The sequence below is a fragment of the Odocoileus virginianus genome, chromosome 14 (genome assembly GCF_023699985.2).
Source record: "Odocoileus virginianus isolate 20LAN1187 ecotype Illinois chromosome 14, Ovbor_1.2, whole genome shotgun sequence".
NCBI lineage: Eukaryota > Metazoa > Chordata > Mammalia > Artiodactyla > Cervidae > Odocoileus > Odocoileus virginianus.
The window spans coordinates 33,445,852-33,464,398 of record NC_069687.1 but is presented as its reverse complement, the minus strand read 5'-3'; the positions used below and the strand labels follow the sequence as shown (position 1 = coordinate 33,464,398).

The following is an 18,547-nucleotide window of genomic DNA, read 5'->3' as shown; positions in this document are numbered from 1 at the left end:
CTCTACGGCTCTGACGCCATCACATGTCACCCCTCCCCTCCCACCCCTTTTGCATCCCACCCAGAGCAAGGCAGTTCAGCATCCTCATCAGCTTCAACACACACTCCCGGGTCCCCACCCCCCAGTTACCACGTGTTTCCCTGGATAACAGTCGTAGAGAGAAACAGTTCATCCACAGCACAACTCTTCTGGCTTCAGCTCAGCTGAATATTTTGCTCAAATCACTTTTTTTGGACTGAAGGCAACTGATTCAAAATGTGATTCAACTGCAGTTGTGAAAGCAACTCCATTGTATCTTGGAAGCACTGCCCCTGACTGTTTCCAAGGAGATGGTGTTGAGGTGAGGGTGGTGGGGAGGCGGTGACGCCCACTTTCTACCATGTACCTTTCTCCACACTGCACTCACAAGGTGACGTGTGTAGGAGAGGACGAATTGTTGTTACCTTTATTGCTCTGGGGTGAAGCATCCTGGTCATCAAAGGTCCCCAAAGACAGGAGGCAGAAGGCTGAAATTCAAGGTGAATGTCTCTAGTTTATTTATTCATTCTTTAGAACTCTTAATGTGCCTAGAACCGTGCTTGGTGCAAAGTTTCAAGCCTTTGCCGAGAGCCTGCGGCACAAGCAAGAGTGGAGCCATGGCGGAGCTACTGGTAGGCGCCTCTGTGAGATGGATGGGATTTCTCTCCTCTTAGGTTGGTGGCAGCGTTCATCTCACCTCCCTCAGCAAGTCCCCGCATGGGGATCTGCCAGGGAGCCCGCCGTCCCCAGGGTCACTCATGAGCTGGCTAAGTGGCACCATGAGGACTCTCAAGGAAGCAACCCTGCTTCCCTGACTCTTGTTCAGATGCTCAGACCAGGCCAAGGGTACCCCCTGCCCAGCCTCAGAAACACTGACTGTATTCGTGTCCACTTCTGGACACGGCCTTGGGAGGGAGAAGTAAGCCCTCCACAGGTGAGTGAAGAACCATATTAATGCGTGGTAGCCTTCATCTCCTTTATTCAAGTGTACTACAGACATCCCCCTCTCTCAAAACCAAAACGACAGTGACCCACCTCAGTAACACACATGCCTTTTCATCTGCTTATTTGAGAAGCTTCATATTCGCCTCTTTGAGCCATCCTTTACCAAGAGGGAATGGTCAGCTCCCCGAGGTGCCCACCCATGTGACCCACCCCACACCGCTGATGCCACGCAGGGCCCAGACAAGTCTCCTTTGGGAGAAAATTCTAGGAAGGGTGTGAAGAATTCAGGGTCATCCAGCCAAACTCGCAAAAGTATACCGCATGGACAGTCGGTCGCTATAAAAATATACACATACAAAAGGACAGCTACAAAATCATGGTGCCCATTTTCTTAGATTTGCATTATAAAAAGTAAGGATTTCTTATTAAGGGTAAACTTTCCAGGGTGGTGGGGGCGGGGCAGGGGGGTGGGGGTGGGGCGCAGCTTCATAATTATGATTCTGTCTCTAGTCTCCCTTCATCCTTCTTTTCATAGAGCACATTGAACCAGCCAGTGAGGAGGGTAAGGGGTTAATCCTAGTTATTCATGGGCTGAAGTGAGAAAATTGACGTTCAAAGTCTTACAGTCATTCTGCTGTAAGAGTGTGATGAGCCAGGAGAGGAGAGAGGTATTTTAACACTGCCCTTTGGGTCTCTCTCTCTTTTTTAAATGAACTATGAATCATAACACAGTCATTGAGCTACAGCAGACGGGCTCGGAAATTCGCCTTGACGTGTGCTCCCTGGCAGCCTCCACACACTCGGTGGACAGAGTCCCATGCTTCCTACACAGAGTGTTCCGTTGGGTTCGGCCCACAGAGTGTCAGCAGGCAAGGCCACCGAGGGACTCCCGTCTCGGCTCCAGTTTCCCAGCAGGGTGAACTATCTCCTTGAGGACAAGACGCACTCCTGCTCCCCGTGCCTCTGTGTCAGGCAGGGTCTCGGGGCCCCCGGGACTCTCAGGATAGAAGGCTCGGTCTTATGGGAAGGGCCGGCTGGTGTTACTTGGCTCCACAAGTGTTGATGTTTTTCCCATCCACGGCGTCTTCCACCAGGGAAATGTGGTAATCGGTGGACAGTGTGAAATGAGAAATGCAGCCCACGAGGCCTCGCATGTACTGCCTGTTAGTGTGAAGAGCGATTTCCTTCATTCCACCTGCCAGGAAGCAAGAGGGAGATGACCTGAGCCAAAGGGGAGGACGTCTCTGTAGGATGCTTGAGTGGCTACTGACCAACACGTCCCTCGACCGACAGGACAGGGGAGGGCGCAGAACCTAGAACTTCAGACATCGCATCTAGTTTATAATTAACCTTGAAGGGACAAGCTGACTTTGATCAGTGAGATACACAATCAGAGCCATTAAGTATCTACCTCATACATGATTTTTTGACCTAACTGACCACTTAAAGCCACACAGTACCTGGTGAATTTTGAAAAAAAAAAAAAAAAAAGGTTGTATAATGTCAACAATATGTAGTATGTGATAAGGGATGATGCCATCTTAAACCAAAAGAAATACACTGATGTTGAATGCTTTCAATTAAGTTCACTTTTAGGAAATATATAGACAGAGGTGTCTTTTCATGTTTATGTGTCTGCATTAGTGGGTTCTAAGCTATTTATAAAAATACCACTCATTCTAATTCTTTGAGGGACCAGAAAGACAGATACTCCTTCCTCCAGAATTCCAGGAGCTATATTTAGCAGGTTCCTGTTCTATAAACAATAAAAGCAGGGTTTTCCTGGTGGATTGGTCCACAGCACAAAAGCATCTAAGTATTTCCTGACCCCTCAGCCATGAGTCAGAAGTTCAGAAAATGGAAGAATGGAATATCTGGAGAGTTTCCTGATTTCCAAGTATTTGACTGATCCAGTGAAATGCACAATTTTGGGAAGCCCCAGCATGACAAAGGGAAGACTAAGAAGAAAAGGCACTGGATAGTTGAGGTTCCGTTGAAGGTCAAGGTCACTTACCCACATACAGAGCTCCGTTGATGTTAAGCTGCCTCATCATGCCAGGTGACTTGCCTGTTCTGGCCCCATAGTCATCCACGGTTATCTTTCCTGATTGGCCATCCCTGTAAAAATCACCACCAGCTTTGGAAATTCATTTACTCATTTAATAGTGTACTCATGTTAACAGAAATGTATTCAAGTCCTTACTAAGCACCAGGCACTGTACTAAATGATGGAGCTGTCAAAATGAAACAAACCAACAAATCACCCAAATTCCTAAGGCAAAAAAAAAAAAAAATTGCCAGTGATCACACAGTGTCACTACTCTACGGTAGAAGAACAGCCATGTGCTGTGAAATCCTACAGGAGATGGAGAGAAGCTCAGGGGAAACTTCTCAACAAAGATTCTGTCTGAGATGCGTTTTGAAGGCTGGGTGAGTTGGGTGAAGGAGAGGGTAATGCAAACAGGAAGTGGCAACCGCAAAGAGAGAAAAGACATGGGGGTTTGGACAGTCTGAGCATACAGAATTCCAGAGGTGGCAACAGAATAGGAAAATGTGAAGCCAGAAGCAGATGCTGAGGGGCAAAAGGAGCTTAGAATTTATTGCCAATGTGGGAGGGAACCGGAGGACTTTAATGGGAGGAGTGGTGGTGACGTGGTGACACATCGTGAGTGTGGATGTTATTCTAAGCACAGTGAGAAACCAATGTGACAGTCCCCATTGGCAGATCACTCTTGGGGAGAACAAGGAATGGCTTAGAGGCTTCTAAAGTACCCATGTGGTGCGTGCATGCGTGCTCAGGCATGTCTGACTCTTTGCAACCCCATGGACTGTAGCCCACCAGGCTCCTCTGTCCATGGGATTCTCCAGGCAAGAATACTGGAGTGGGTAGCCATTTCCTCCTCCAGGGGATCTTCCCAACTCGCACCTCCTGCAGCTCCTACATTGGCAGACAGATTCTTTACCACTGCGCCACCTGGGAAGCCAAAGGACCCACAGTCACCCACCCAAAAGTGACTCTGAGGATGGTAGGATGGAGGTGCTCATCTGTGGCAAGGGCTTTGCATTTTAAGGGGGTTTCCCAAAACCAGCCACCCCTCTTCTTCTTCTTCCTTCTCCTTCTTTTTTCTCCTTCTAAAATGAGTTCTTTCTTGGTCTTTTACTGTTCCTTTTTTTTTTTTTAATAGCAATCACTTCCTTGTTTCTCAGGTTAATAGAAACAAGAAACTCTCTTATCTCTCTGATGATGTAAATATTATTTTTTTTTATTCATAGTTTGTTTCCTCCAAGTTGCTTTGTTCTATGTATCTGTTCTAATATCCATGTTTGATATTGGAGATTTTTTTCAAATGCTTAGTGATCCCCGATTGCCACTCCACAGTTCAGTGCTGAGGACTCAGAAGGAGACCGGAAGCCCTGTGGGAGCCCCATGTGCAGGATGGCTTCTGTGACTGTATTGTGATCTGGTGCAATCACTAGCGGACACCTGGATTTCCTACTCTACTGTGGGGTGCAGGCCTGGCTCTCAGCATTCTGGAATCTCAATGGGGGAAGATTTATAGGGTTCCTAATAGTCAACACAGGAACTTTCACATAGCTTCCAGTATTAATATAGACAGAGTAGACTAGTCCAATGTTTAGCTATACCTAATGTCTCCCATTTCAAAGACCCTTATTCACTTTCTCCAGAGAATGGACTTTCATTCTTCTTCCATGGGTAGGGGAAGGGCAGCATGCCAGTTATATGAAGTAGAAGGAGCTTGGGGTCTAACACCTTAAGTAAGATTTTTAAGCCAATCTGTTTTCAGCCCCTCATTTACCTTCTAAAATTTCTGGGCTCTACTCCTTTTTGGGGGGCAGTGGGGTATAATGATAGAAATCTGGTTGCCTAAACCTCATTTATTGATAACAACTCTTCTAGCAACTAGCTTTAGAGATATTTCTAGCCTGTCCTATAAACACCCTTAAGACAACACAGCTTCCCCGTTTTGGATATGCTTTTTCAAAATCTCATACCAGAAGGATGTGATGGGCAAGGCCTTGCCTGCTCTGACTGCTTTTCCCCATTACTCTAGAAATTCCATTTTCCCCACTTTATTTCATCAGTTCTAAGAATTTTTCATTTTTAATATGTCCAAAATTAGGATATACTTTATAATCAATGGCATCTTTGATTTGAAAAATGTAAGAGAAAAATGAAGAACCTAGAAGCCACATCGTCTGAAGGATCTTGGAATTGAGCTGGAGGATGAGCAGTCTGAGGCTTCCCCAGTGGCTCCGCAGTAAAGAATCAGCCTGCAATGCAGGAGACCTGGTTCGATCCCTAGGTTGGGAAGATCCTCTGGAGAAGGGAATAGCTACCTACTCCAGTAAATATTCACTACGGGAAGACATATCTGTTTAACAAGTCAGAGTCGGGGCTTCATCAAAATCACTCTCTCAAGGACTTTCAAGGTCACCTGGACAGCTGATGGGCACAGGTCTGGCTCTGTACCCTGCCACATCCTTTGGAATCAAAGGCAAGCACAGTGGAAAGAAGAACGGGGTCCAGCAAGGCTACTTCCACCATAGCCTATACATGAACTGAATAGGAAACTTGACCATGGTGGCCCCATGTTTCCCAAGCTTTGCTCATGACCTTGCCTATTGACCTCCCCAGAAAGCACTATGGTATATTCTCAGGGAACCTGAGCCAAAGACTGTTCAGCTCATCTCCTGGGACCTGCATCAAGCATGGCAGAATTGACATTTCTTTATACAGCTGAATTAGGACCTGCTATTTAGTTTCTAAAGATATATTTTTAGGAATATATACATAGTAAAACTAATTTCAAAGGGATGATTCACCCTAAATTAATCAAAAGTGAGGGTAGTGAGTTCTGTGAGCAGGGGGAGGATGTGTAATTGGGGCAGGGTACACATGGCTTCTCAGGTTCAGGTAATGTCAAAAAACGGTGGGGGCAATTGCCTGCATAATGAGAATAGAAGCATTCCTCAAAGTCTACCTGCCCAGAAATCTTATCTCACTAGAGATATCTAGATCTCACTAGATGACCAGGCCCTCTTCCAGTTTAGCCATCACAAAATTCCTTCTCCAGAAGGCCAGTGTTGAGTGAAGATGGGGAGTTCAGCCTTTCTGCAGTGTTAGTGACGGGCACAGGTGGGAGTTTGTACCGAGATGCCCTAATGGGTGGGATCAGGGGTACTGGGATGCCAGGCCAGGTGGGAGAACAGGAAGTGGGACTACAGGGACTTGGAGAGCACTCCCATCAGCTCTGTCTCACGCTGTGTCAGGTACTCACCGAACAGCCTTGACTCGATGCCACCGACCATCGTTGAATGAGCCATTCACCATGATGGATGCCACACCGCTGCCCAGGTTATAGCTAAAGGCGTCAGAGAAGAACAAGACAGAGAACAGAAAAAAGCACTGAAGCACAGGCAGACGGTCGTTCATAAATGATTCTCAATGAGAAAGCTCTCTGGAGCTCAGAAGGTAGTTTCTTTAACAGGAAACAATGCTAAAAAGACACTAGGTTCCCAAAGTAGGCCATGAATGACCAAAACTGGCCAGGGATTGAATCTCTGCCCCCTGCATTGGGAGCATGGAGTCTAAACCACTGGACCTCTATCGAAGTCCAGTCTTAATCATTTTTAAGCATTCAGTTCAGTAGTATTAAGTATATTCACATTGCAGAGCAATCAATTCCAGAACTTTTTCATCCTGTGAAATTGAAAATCTGTACCCATTAAACAACTTCCCATTTTCCCCTCCCCCAGAGTCCATGGCAACCATCATTTTACTTTCTCTTTCTGTGAATTTGACAATCCTAGATACCTCATATAAGTAGGGTCAAACAGTTTTCATGTCTTCGTAACTGGCTTTTTCCACTTACCATAATGCCCTCAAAGTTGATTTATTTTAGGCTCCACGTATAGTATTACTGTATAAGGAAAAAGAAGGACTTTATCATTTGTAATGTGTCGTACTAGCTTGAACAGTATCCCCCCCCAAATCTAATGAACATCTAGAATCCAAGTGAAAAGTGAAAGTGTTAGTCGCTCAGTTGTGTCTGACTCTTTGCCACCCAATAGACTGTAACCTGCCACGGTCCTATGTCCATGGGATTCTCCAGGTGAGAAGACTAGAATGGGTTGCCATGCCTTCCTCCAGGGGATCTTCCCAACCCAGGAACTGAACCTGGGTCCAGAAACTCAGAAAGTTACCTGATTTGGAAACAAGGTCTTTGCATATGTAATTAGTTAAGAGGGTTTATATGGGGGTTACATGGAGTTAGGGAGGAAGTCATATGTGGTTATTGTTGTTGTTTAGTCGCAAAGTCATGTTTGACTCTTTGCGACTCCATGAACTGCAACCTGCCAGGGTCCTATATCCATGGGATTCTCCAGGCAAGAATACTGGAGTGGCAAGAATACTCCAGGAGAAGCTCCAGGAGAGCTTCCTGACCCAGGGATCAAACCCACATCTCCTGCATTTCAGGCGGATTCTTGTCCACTGAGCCACCTGGGAAGCCCCATTTGGGGTTAGTGAAGCCCTGAATCCAATATCACTAGTGTCCTTACAAAAAGAGGAAGTTTTGACCCAGAGACAGAGACACACAAAAACACCACGTGAAGACAGGGGCAGAGACTGGAATGACACAGCGATAAGACAAGGAGCGCCAAGGAGTGCCAGCGATCACCAGAACCTAGGAGAGAGTCACAGAGCAGACTTCCTCAGCGCCCCAGAAGGAAGGGACCCTGCAACACCTCCGGGTCAGACTTCTCGCCTCTAGAACTGTGAGATAACACATGTCTATTGCCACCCAATTCGTGGTAATTTGTTATGGCAGTCTTCAGAAACTAACACACGTGTTTTCACTTTTCAGAAAAACTGAACAGAGCAAAACATTGCCGAGTAGGCTGAGTCCCAAAGAATTTAAGGGAATTTGCCTAAAATCTCAAAACCAAAGTATAGGACTTGCACTTGGGGTCTTACCTGCGCCCCTCCCCCTGCCACATTTTCTTGGAGAGCAGATCCACTCCACAGTTTTCTGTTTTCTGTTTCAGTTGACAGATACCCTGATATGCTAAGGGGATCAGAAGACTTACATATGTTGTCTACCAGAGAGAAATATCCCTCTTAGTCCAGTGTTCATTCAATTATTCTAATTTAATTAAATACAACAAATATTTAGTGAGTGACTATTCTAGGCTGGGCACTGAGCCAGCTGCCTAGATCACCCCTTGATAATATAATTAAGCCCATGTAATCATGCTTCTGAAGGAAAATGCATTCCACCCAGACAACTCTCTCCTCATGTTGTAAAAGGACATGTCTCTCTTTTAGCTCATTGGCCAAGAAACAGGAAATTGAGAGGAAACCCGGATTAGTCACTGAGCTCTTCTATGCACTCGAGCCAACAAAAGAGCAAGAATAGAAAGCTTTGGCTTTCCCCAGGGAAAGCACTATGAGTCCTTTCTTTAATACCGGAGTCTCAAAGAAGCCACACAGCCTATCGACATTTAACCAAGAATAGAACTCGGTGACTTGACAAACTCTGAGACAAAGCTGTTGCTCTGACCCAGAAAACTCCACTGTTTTCTAATGAATTTTCCCACATCAAGCGTCTCCTTGTATGAAGCAGCCTGGAGGTGGAATTTTCAGATTTCATTATTTAGTGGCCAAATGCTTGTTGAAGAAATGAATGAGTATAAAGCAAGGCTGAGAGCTGGTTGGCAGAAATACAGCTGAATTACTATGTGGGCTTTTATGAGGCAGCACGGGGTGACAGAAAGAACCTAGACACTTGGATTAGAGGAATCTGCCTTGATTCCCAGGCTTACCAATTCCTAGCTCTGTGATCTTAGGCAATTTGCTCCATTTGTCTGAGCCTCAATTTTCTGATCTGTGAAATGGGTTAATAATACCTACCCTGAAGGATCTTAGGGAAGGTTTAGTAAGATAATATATATAAAGAGCATAGCACAAAGTAGGAGCCAAACAAATAACCCCATGCCTGTATGCATGCTAAGTCACTTCACTCACGTCTGACTCTGTGTGACCCTGTGGACTGTAGCCCACCAGGTTCTTCTGTCCGTGGGATTCTCCAGGCAAGAATACTGGAGTGGGTTGCCATGCCTTTCTCCAGGGGATCTTCCTGACCCAGGCCTTGAACCTGCATCTTTTATGCTTTCTGCATTGGCAGGCAAGTTCTTTACCATTAGCGCCACATGGGAATGCATGCAGTGCTTAATGCAGCTCGGAGACAGCTTGACAGTACACCCAGAGGAACTAGCAATAGGAGAAAATTGCCACCCAGAGTTAAACCTGTCAAGCCTCTCCTGGAAGAGTAGCCATGTGTGAAAGCACACCAACAGGCTGTGAATATGTAACCAAAACATCCAGGAACACCCAGGTCTCAGAACAAGGTGACTTAGGTAGAACTGCAGTAGCACTAGACTGGAATGGGATTGTAACCAGTGAATGGAAACTTTTTCAGTTGTGTTTGGACAAAGGACAGGCTTACTTCTTCTGTTCTCCAGCCTGGCAACATGCCTGTTCATCCAGATTGTACTCAAGAAGCAAACATGGAACCCAGCAGACCGGAATCCAGCCACCACTGCAGGTGGGGGAGCAGCCCAGTTGGCACGTTGACGGCCTGACTCTCCAACCCCACCGACTCCCTCTCGTTTCTGGAATAACTTCCTGCTTGCCCAGACACCTGATACACATCCCCCTGGAATTCCTCTTTCTTTTAAATAATAATAAACGGCCGAGAACAGTGATTGCCTTTGTTGGGAGAGGGCATGAGGGAGCCTTCCTGGGTGTAGGAAATGTTCTATGTTTTGTTCTGAGTGGTGGTCACACAGGCATTTGTATGTTAAAAAATGTATTGAGCTGTACACCTAATATTTGTACACTTTATGTAAATTACAGCTTAATTTTTTTAAATTGAAGTATAGTTGAATTAAAATGTTTTGTTAGTTTCTGTGCTGTGTTTAGTTGCTCAGTCATGTCCAACTCTGTGACCCCATGGACTGTAGCTCGCCAGGCCCCTCTGTCCATGGGAATTCTCCAAGCAAGAATACTGGAGTGGGTTACCATGTCCTCCTCCATGGGATCTTCCCAACCCAGTAATCAAACCCAGGTCTCCTGCACTGCAGGTGGATTCTTTATGGTCTGAACCACCAGGGAAGCCCAAGAATACTGGAGTGGGTAGCCTGTTCCTTCTCCAGGGGATATTCCCAACCCAGGAATAGAACCAGGGTCCCTTGCATTGCAGGCAGATCCTTCACCAGCTAGTGTGCAGCAAACTGATTCAGATATACATATTATATATATATGTCTGATTTCAGATTCTTTTCCATTATAGGTTATCACAAGATATTGAATATAGTTCCCTGTACCATAAAATAGGACTTTGTTGTTTATTAATTTTATATATAGTATGTCTCTGTTAATTCCAAACTCCAAAGTTATTCCTCCTACCCTCTTCCTTCGGTAACCGTAAGTTTCTTTTCTACTGTTTCTGTTTTGTAGCTAAATTCATTTGCCTCATTTTTTTTTAAGATTCCATATATGAATGACAGCATATGAAACTTGTCTTTCTCTTACTTCACTTAGTTAAATCTCAATTTTTAAAAAAAAAAGGTAAAAATATGTGAGTGAATGAATAAATGAACCAATAAATGCGGTTCTGCTTTCTCTACAATGTCCCATGTATCTGGTGAGCATGAATCCGTTAACTTGAAGCCAGTTTACCTACTCAACCTGGTGCACACGAAAGGCTAGGAGTCTGAGCACAAAGGTGAGCCACCAGGAAATGCCATCAGGTGAGGCCTCTTGGAAGCTACTTGACTGCCTCCACGTGGTGGCACTTAATACTTGGTCATGCCTCCTTTAATGCATAGCACAGGGTGCCTGGCTAATGTCAGACTGCTTCCCTTTCTCTGCTGCATGAAAATGTTATCAAAGTCACATGGAAAATTAGTGGGTAATATCCCCAGTAAAGTGGTATTTACACACCTAGTTTTATGCCCTATACGTAATCATAAAACAGAATGAAGCAAAACAAACAACAAAAACCACACTCTCGGCTGAGCACTGATTCCCTTTCTTAAATTCAATTTGCACCAAAACCATAACTAATGTTTTTTTAGAATTCCATTGCTTTTCTTTATCCTCTGGCAGAAGCTCTCTGAGCACTAAATTAGGAAAAAGGACAAGCATTTCGGTGAAGAAGGTTGAGATTATACCATATTGTCTTAGATTTCCTGTTGTTTGCTTTGAAATTGGATCAAACACTAAATCCTCAAAAATGGTTCATCTACCCAATCAACAGATTTACTCTCTAGGCTCCACTGATGTAAGCTGCATGGCAGCAGGGCCTTATTCAAAAATAATAATAACAATCATAATAGCTAAATTTTATATAGTCTACTGTGCCAGTTCCCTTACATATGTTCATGATATGAGTTTTTAGAACAGAGAAAACACTTGATCAGGGATAGTCATTATCACTCACTAATAACTAGACACGCCAGGCCTTACACTAAGCCCTTTATGTGAATTAACTCATTGGGTCCTCATGATAACCCTTTCCTTTTACAGAGGTCGAATAACTTGCAGGTGATCACATGGACATGGGAATCGGGCATGTCTAACTCTGAAGCCCTGGTTTCTGACCACTCCAGACTCGGTTTCTCAGGGTGTGGCTCCTGGTATCTTCCAATCAGATTCTGGCACTCAGCAGGACTCCTCCACCAGCATCTCTGGGTGTGGGCCCAGGAATCCAGTAACCTCCGATAGAAGCCCCGCAGCTGACTCTGTGTAGGCTGACAATCTCAAACCACTGGCCACTCTGATACCTCTCCGCCCAGCCTCCCCCAGGTCTTCCGTACTTCTGAGCTGGGTGAACGATGTTGGGGGAATAGCTGCCCAGAGGAAGGAAATGCAGCGAAGCAGCCTCGCCAGGCTCCAGGCCCAAGGATGAGTGCAGATGTCTGCTCTGGGTGTGGGGGCTGAGCGGGGGAGGGTGCCCTTTACTCAGAACTCAGCCAGAACTCCGGGCTTAAAAGAGAAACATGGGAACAATTTCCAGAAATCTGAAAAAGAGTTAGTAACCAACGAAACACATCGGGATGGAGTGGAGTTGTAAGAAGGGTGCCCAGAGGGCCTGGGGGTCTGGCCCAGGCAGGGTGTGAGAACCAGTGGGAGCTGCGGGGTGGCTGGGAGGAGACTGCTTCCCCGTCCAGCTGAGTTTTCGCTGGCGGTTTAGGGGGGAAGTCGGGCCTCCCACCCACGGCTGAGCTACTGTTTCAGTTCCCTTTTCTGGGCACAATCAAGTACTTGAGGCCTTGGCGAGGTTAACCACAGGAAAACCACAAGAAAATGGCTTTGCAGCAGCCAGCCTGAAACTGGGGTGTGAAGAGCTCAGCATTTGACCTTGGGGCCGTGGGGAGGGGGTGGAGGTGGTGCGAACTGCTCTCAGGCAGCCTCCAGCTTTCAACCACACTCCGTTCCCCAAAGTCCTCAACAACCATAGGGTCACATCACTGAGCATGCTCGGCTATGTAGGGGCAAGCATCGGACAAGCGACATTTCCTTTCAAAATGTCCTTTATTCAAATTGCCAAGACTTCTATTCTTGCACCCTGGCTGTCAGCAATCCCAGCACAGGACCCACTGAAGTCCCAGAACTCAGCCTTCTTCTTCTTCTCTGTAGGTTCCCTATCTCGCCTTCACCTATTTCAACTCCAGTTGTGCAGGTCGCCAGGTGAGGGATTAAAGAAGGAAAAGTCAGAGAAATTCCTTCCCCCATGGAGCAGATGGTCTAGAGAGCGAGCAGGGGTTTCAAACCGTAGCAGGCGTCAGAATCACCAGGAGAAACAGTTAACAGATTGCTGGGTCCATCCCTAAAGTTTTTCTGGTTCAGTAGTTCATGGTTGTGGCCTGAAAATTTGTATATTTTTAACACGTTCCCAGATGATGCTGATGCTGCTGGTCCAGGGACCACACTTTGAGAAGCACAGTTCTAAACAAGATATTTCTACCCTCAAGTGAGGCTGTGTCATCACCATCTCTAGAGAAGCTCTTTCATATTATACAGCTGGCCCCTGCCCCTTGGGAATCTGGCTCCCACCCAGCTGCCACCCAGCTTCTGGTGATGAGATCTTGTTCTGGTAATTCTTTAGCTACTTTATAGCTTGTCGTTGTTGTTGTTTAGCTGCTAAGTCATGTCCGACTCTTCCGTGACCCCTTGGACTGTAGCCCACCAGGCTCCTCTGTTCATGGAATTTCCCAAGCAAGAATACTGGAGTGAGTTGCTATTGCCTTCTCCAGGGGATCTTTCCCACTGACAAATCTGAGAACAGTCTAAACTCATGTAGAACTTCTGGAACTGTCTTACCCGTTATCACCTGAGAAGCAGGTGATATAAAAATGCAAATGTTGGGTTGCTCTATTGAGATATGAGTCTGTGCTTTGTTCTTTGCAGTAGGAGATTGGAAAGCAGGCATTCTCCTTCCCAAGGCTCCACAGGGATTAGGGAGCTGGGTCAGAATATAATGCCAGGTCTCTCAACTAAATCTTCAGATCTTCCTGAGCGGTGAGCACTGGGCCAAACACTCATGTCCATGCTTGACAGGATCAAAGTCCTCCTTCTACTACTTCCTCATTTGTAAGTGGGGAGTAGATGGTAATAACATACTAGTACAAGAGCCACAAAATTGTTCTCTAAAGGGCCAAATAATAAGTATTTTAGGCTTTGCCATACAGTTCCTATTGAAACTACTCAAGTGTATTACTGTCGCATGAAAGCAGTCATTGACAATGCATAAATAAATAAGGGTGGCAGTATTCCAATAAAATTTCATTTACAAAAATAGGTGGGTATGTGTGCTTTGTCATATCCAACTCTTTGCAACCCTATGGACTACATATAGCCCACCAGACTCCTCTGTCCATGGGATTCTCCAGGCAAGAATATTGGAGTGGGTTGCCATGCCCTCCTCTAGGGGTTTTTCCCAACCCAGGGATCAAACCCACAGCACCTGTGGCTCCTGCATTGACAGGTCACATAAATGAGTCACATAAATGGGTAGGGGGTCAGATATGGCCACCAGGCTGTAGTTGACCAACTGCTGATCTAGAGATGGATGCTGGAAAGAAAGGCCAGGAGCCTCAAATTAACGTGGAGCTTCAGGCAATAGTTAATTCTGGCTGACTATATTCTGGCTCCTCTTCAACCTCTGTCTGGCATGGTCTGCACTGGCTGAGAAAAATGACAAGATGATGCTATCGGCAGCTGGGGCAAGGGTTACCTGAACACCAGGGCTCCATCCCGAAGGCCCAAGGAAATGAAGTCACTGTTGGGTCGCATGGGGCTGTCTCCTCTCCACAGCAATAGGCCATCTTTGGCAGTTGTCTTAAACCTCATGAACGCGTTTGATCTTGATCCTGACACTCTGGAGGAAAGATACAAACCATTACACCAAATCAACCAGTCTCCACCAACATTCAATTCTGAGTAATCCTGGTTTTGTCTGCCGGTTAAAAAGATGGTCTAATGTTTCTGACACTATCAGGAGATTAGAAAAGGGATCACCACCACGAGCGATGCCATGCGTCTAAAAGTCTGAACTCCTCATTCTACAACATGGAGTCTCTCTCTGTCCCCAAGTTGGTAAAACACCACAGAGCGCATTTGATGAGTGACAGGACAGATAATCCAGACCCTGGCCAATGCCACAGTCCCAGCCTGTACCCCCAATACACACTTCAGTCTTCCCTCTTTCCTGTCCTATCACTCACAAGTCGTTGGGAAAGTGCCCCCCATTCCTCAAAAGGAAGTGGTTTACTTAATTACCAAGAGATTCGAATGCTCAGGGCTATGATTGTGGCTGTGGACGGCCATCTGTGGAGGCGATGTCCTTGAAGGCAGAGGAGGAGTGACTGGACAGGGGGCAGAGTGTCAGACAAGGAAGGTGCCTCTAAGGGCTAACGGTCTTGAGAGGTGTTGGGGGAGAGGCAGGGCAGAGTCCAACAGGAAACTGAGAGGAAGGAAGGGGTGCTCGGGAAGGTCAGGGCCCAGTCCTACAGCCATGGCTGGGAATAAGATCACTGCTTATCGGTTCCTATCAATGTTGGGATATTCTCATTGATTCTTGGGCATAGACTAGTTCAGAGATCCAGTTTCACTAGGAAGTGGCCAGTGTTTCATCCGATGAAGGGAGAAAAGCAACCATGAGGTCCTTAAATAAAAGGTGAAGAACAAATACAATTTAATATTGTTCTTCATAGTGGAAGATGGCACTACTGGAAAGGTCCTGACCATTTTCCTGTCACGTGTCCCTCTGTCCAATGAAAGGTGAAGTAAGAACAAATACAATTTAATATTGTTCTTCATAGTGGAAGATGGCACTACTGGAAAGGTCCTGACCATTTTCCTGTCACGTGTCCCTCTGTCCAATGAACGTGGCCTGCAGCTGTAGAGTGCATTCAGCAGTGACCAGTGGAGGAGACTTTTGTCTAAGGCCTCCCAGAGGCTGGGATAGACAGGAGGTCAAGTTTGCTCTCCCCAGACATGGTCTCCGAGTGGTGAGTGAGGAGCAGGGTCCGTGACACTGAAGACTCTCCACTGGACCAGGTGCAGAGCAATCCAGCTCTGGGCTATTCCCTAGAGATCTGCTTTTCCCAGTCTTGTGTTCAAGGTTCCTTCCTTCCCTCAACTGCCTTGGATACATGGATTGGTACATGGTCAATCACATGGTTCCATTTCTTTTGCAATGATTGGTTTAGGGGTAGGCCTGTGACCCACTGTTGTCCAATGAGATAGAGGAAATTCATCAGGAGGATTCTAGGAGAATCCCTTCCTTTCAAAGAGAGTCACATGAAAAAAAAAGGGAGCTTTTTTTGTTGCACTGGATATTGCCCTGATTTATAACTATTTAATGAGCATCTTAGGAAAAGCTGTCTTATCACCATAAAGGGTAAGATTGTTGGAAAATATGCTGAGGATAACAAGGCAGGAAAATGAATCATTGCTAATACAATTGATTCTCTGAATTAATCAACCCAGGATCCGACTAAGTCTAGACAGTTTGTTATATGAAATGTTTACCATTCATATTTAAGACATTTAGAGCTGAGTTTTCTGTTGTGTGTGTGTGTATGTGCACTCAGTCACTTGAGTCATGTCTGACTCTTGTGACCCTGCAAACTGTATAGCCAACCAGGCTCCTCTGTCCAGGGAATTCTTCAGGCAAGAATACTGGAGTGGGTTGCCATGCCCTTCTCCAGGGGATCTTCCAGACCCAGGGATCAAATTTGGGTCTCTTATGACTCTGTATTGGCAGGTAGCTTCTTTACCACTTGTGCTACCTGGGAAGCCTGAGTTTTCTGTTACTTGCAGCCAAAGGCATCTAACAGAAACAAACTCTGAACCTGACTTCTATCTGCAGCTTTACACACCTGCATACATAGATGCAATCTATATATATACACACACAGGTGTTATTGAGTTTTCTGCTTTGGGGCTTTGAACCTCCTACTTACACCAAACCCTTCCACTCCCCCAAACTACCTGGTGCCTCTCACTAAGCACCACCCTCCTAGTTTATGGGGACTGAACACCCTTCCATCTCTTGGGTGTAAGGACTTGAAGAAGGAAGAGGGTTTCTTGGCTGGGACTCCATTTTGCCTACGGCCCACACAAGACAACTTCAATAAACACAACATGGGATTAGAGAAACAAAGCCGGGTTTGTCTGGTGTATGTTCAGAAACACCAGGGACATCCAATGCCCCAGGAAAATGTCTCTTAACCCGCTTTATTCCAAAAACCACCAAATTCCACCCTAAGAACTGTGTGCGCTTGTCTTAAAGAGTTGCCTTAGTCTGTGATGAGGCAGTAAACCTGAGACAATGGAAAATATCCAGAATGATTGTGCTGGCAGTGAGGCAGAGAGTGGTGCTCTCTAAACTACAAAGAATGGAGGGGAAGGAAAAGAAAGAGAAAAGGGAAAACTGAAAGCACCAAAGCCGAGCTTCACTAGATTCACCAGAGCCAGTCTTCCCGTGGGAAAGAGCCTAATTAGGCTCTTCCAAACCAGGAGCTTTACAAGAGCTGTGGTGTTGGAAAAGACTCTTGAGAGTCCCTTGGACCTCAAGGAGATCCAACCAGTCCATCCTAAAGGAAATCAGTCCTGAATATTCATTGTAAGGACTGATGCTGAAGCTGAAACTCCAATACTTTGGTCACCTGATGTGAAGAACTGACTCAAGTGAAAAGACCCTGATGCTGGAAAAGACTGAAGGCGAGAGGGAAAGGGGACAGCAGAGAATGAGATGGTTGAGTCCACTGACTCAATGGACATGAGTTTGAGTAACCTCCGGGAGTTGGTGATGGACAGGGAGGCCTGGAGTGCTGCAGTCCATGGGGTCACAAAGAGTCGGACACGACTGAGCAACTAAACTGAACTGAGCTGAAACCAGGAGCTTGGACTCTGGAGCAGGGCTGGACTTTCGGTCACCAGCAATTAAAAGTCCCAGCTGTGACGTGGGCACCTCTTGGGTCATGCTCTTGTAGTCACCTGAAGACAGCCGAGAAGCCCCCTACCACCAAACTGGAAAAAGCCTGAAGAGGACAGTGGACCTCACTGATGATGATTCAAAGTAGGACATGGACTTGGAGCTCTTTGCTTGGTTGGAGCCATGCCAGAACCCTTCCATGGCTGGCTCTAGGCAGACCATGACCACAGAATAGCATGAAGTTGACTGCCCTGTTGGGGAATCACATGCATGTAACCCTGGCTTCAGGAGCATTGAGTTCTCACTGTTCCTCAAAGCCTGAGCATCAAAAATCCCAGGGCTGACCATTGTCCCTCTCTCCAAGCCCTTTGACCAGAAAGGCTCTGGGCTGTTGGTCATGAGGTTGGTTCAAAGGCTACATTTGTGTGTGTGTGGGTTTTTTTTTTTTTTTGTATGTGTTGTTTTGTTCTAGTTTCTATGTTTATTTTGTATGTTTTCTTCCCCTGGGACTATAGCTAAATTCTCGTGCCTTCTTGGAGAATTATCTTCTGGCATGGACAATAAGGAAAAGCTCTGGGAAAGATAATGAGAAACTGACCTCCCAGGAGATAAGGAAGGTGCTCGAGGGGTCTTCTTACCTCTTGAGGATATCTGGATTGTCATATGTCAGGTAACTGCGGCCGATAAACTGCGGGATCTCAATAGCTTCTGTGATCGCTGAGACAGAACAGAGACAGAGGTTACATGCTATGTGGCTCTCTTGACCCCAGCACTCCACCAGGCGGCAGGAAAAGACAAAGAAAGCCAGCTCCTGGAAACAGGGCATTTATCAACTTGGCAGCCCCTTCCTCTTGGCTGCACAGGCACTTGGCCTGGTTTAGGATGACCTGGCCCGGCTGCCTGGAGTTGGCGTCTCCCTGGTGGACCCTCCCTGGGGCTGGCCGTCACTGTTATCTGCCTCAGCCCTACCTAGAAGGGCCTGCAATATACTGAACCTTGAATCATGCCCAGTTATTCCTGGAAGCCAAAGGGCAGGCCCTGGGCCACGTGAGGAG

General features: G+C 46.2%; 1 protein-coding gene across 4 annotated transcripts in view; it reads right to left on the bottom strand.

Moving 5' to 3' along the window:
- Positions 1-512: 512 nt before the first annotated feature.
- The window catches only part of EGFLAM (EGF like, fibronectin type III and laminin G domains), a 191,806-nt gene continuing 173,771 nt past the window's right edge, over positions 513-18,547 (bottom strand). For all 4 annotated transcript variants that reach the window (XM_070476597.1, XM_070476598.1, XM_070476599.1 and 1 more), the window contains 5 exons: positions 18,131-18,209; positions 14,286-14,429; positions 6,264-6,347; positions 2,978-3,081; positions 513-2,158 (listed from right to left, as the gene is read on the bottom strand). In XM_070476597.1, coding sequence (XP_070332698.1) covers positions 2,004-2,158; positions 2,978-3,081; positions 6,264-6,347; positions 14,286-14,429; positions 18,131-18,209 — 566 coding nt within the window. In that variant the 3' untranslated portion in view covers positions 513-2,003. The remainder of the gene's footprint in view (positions 2,159-2,977; positions 3,082-6,263; positions 6,348-14,285; positions 14,430-18,130; positions 18,210-18,547) is intronic.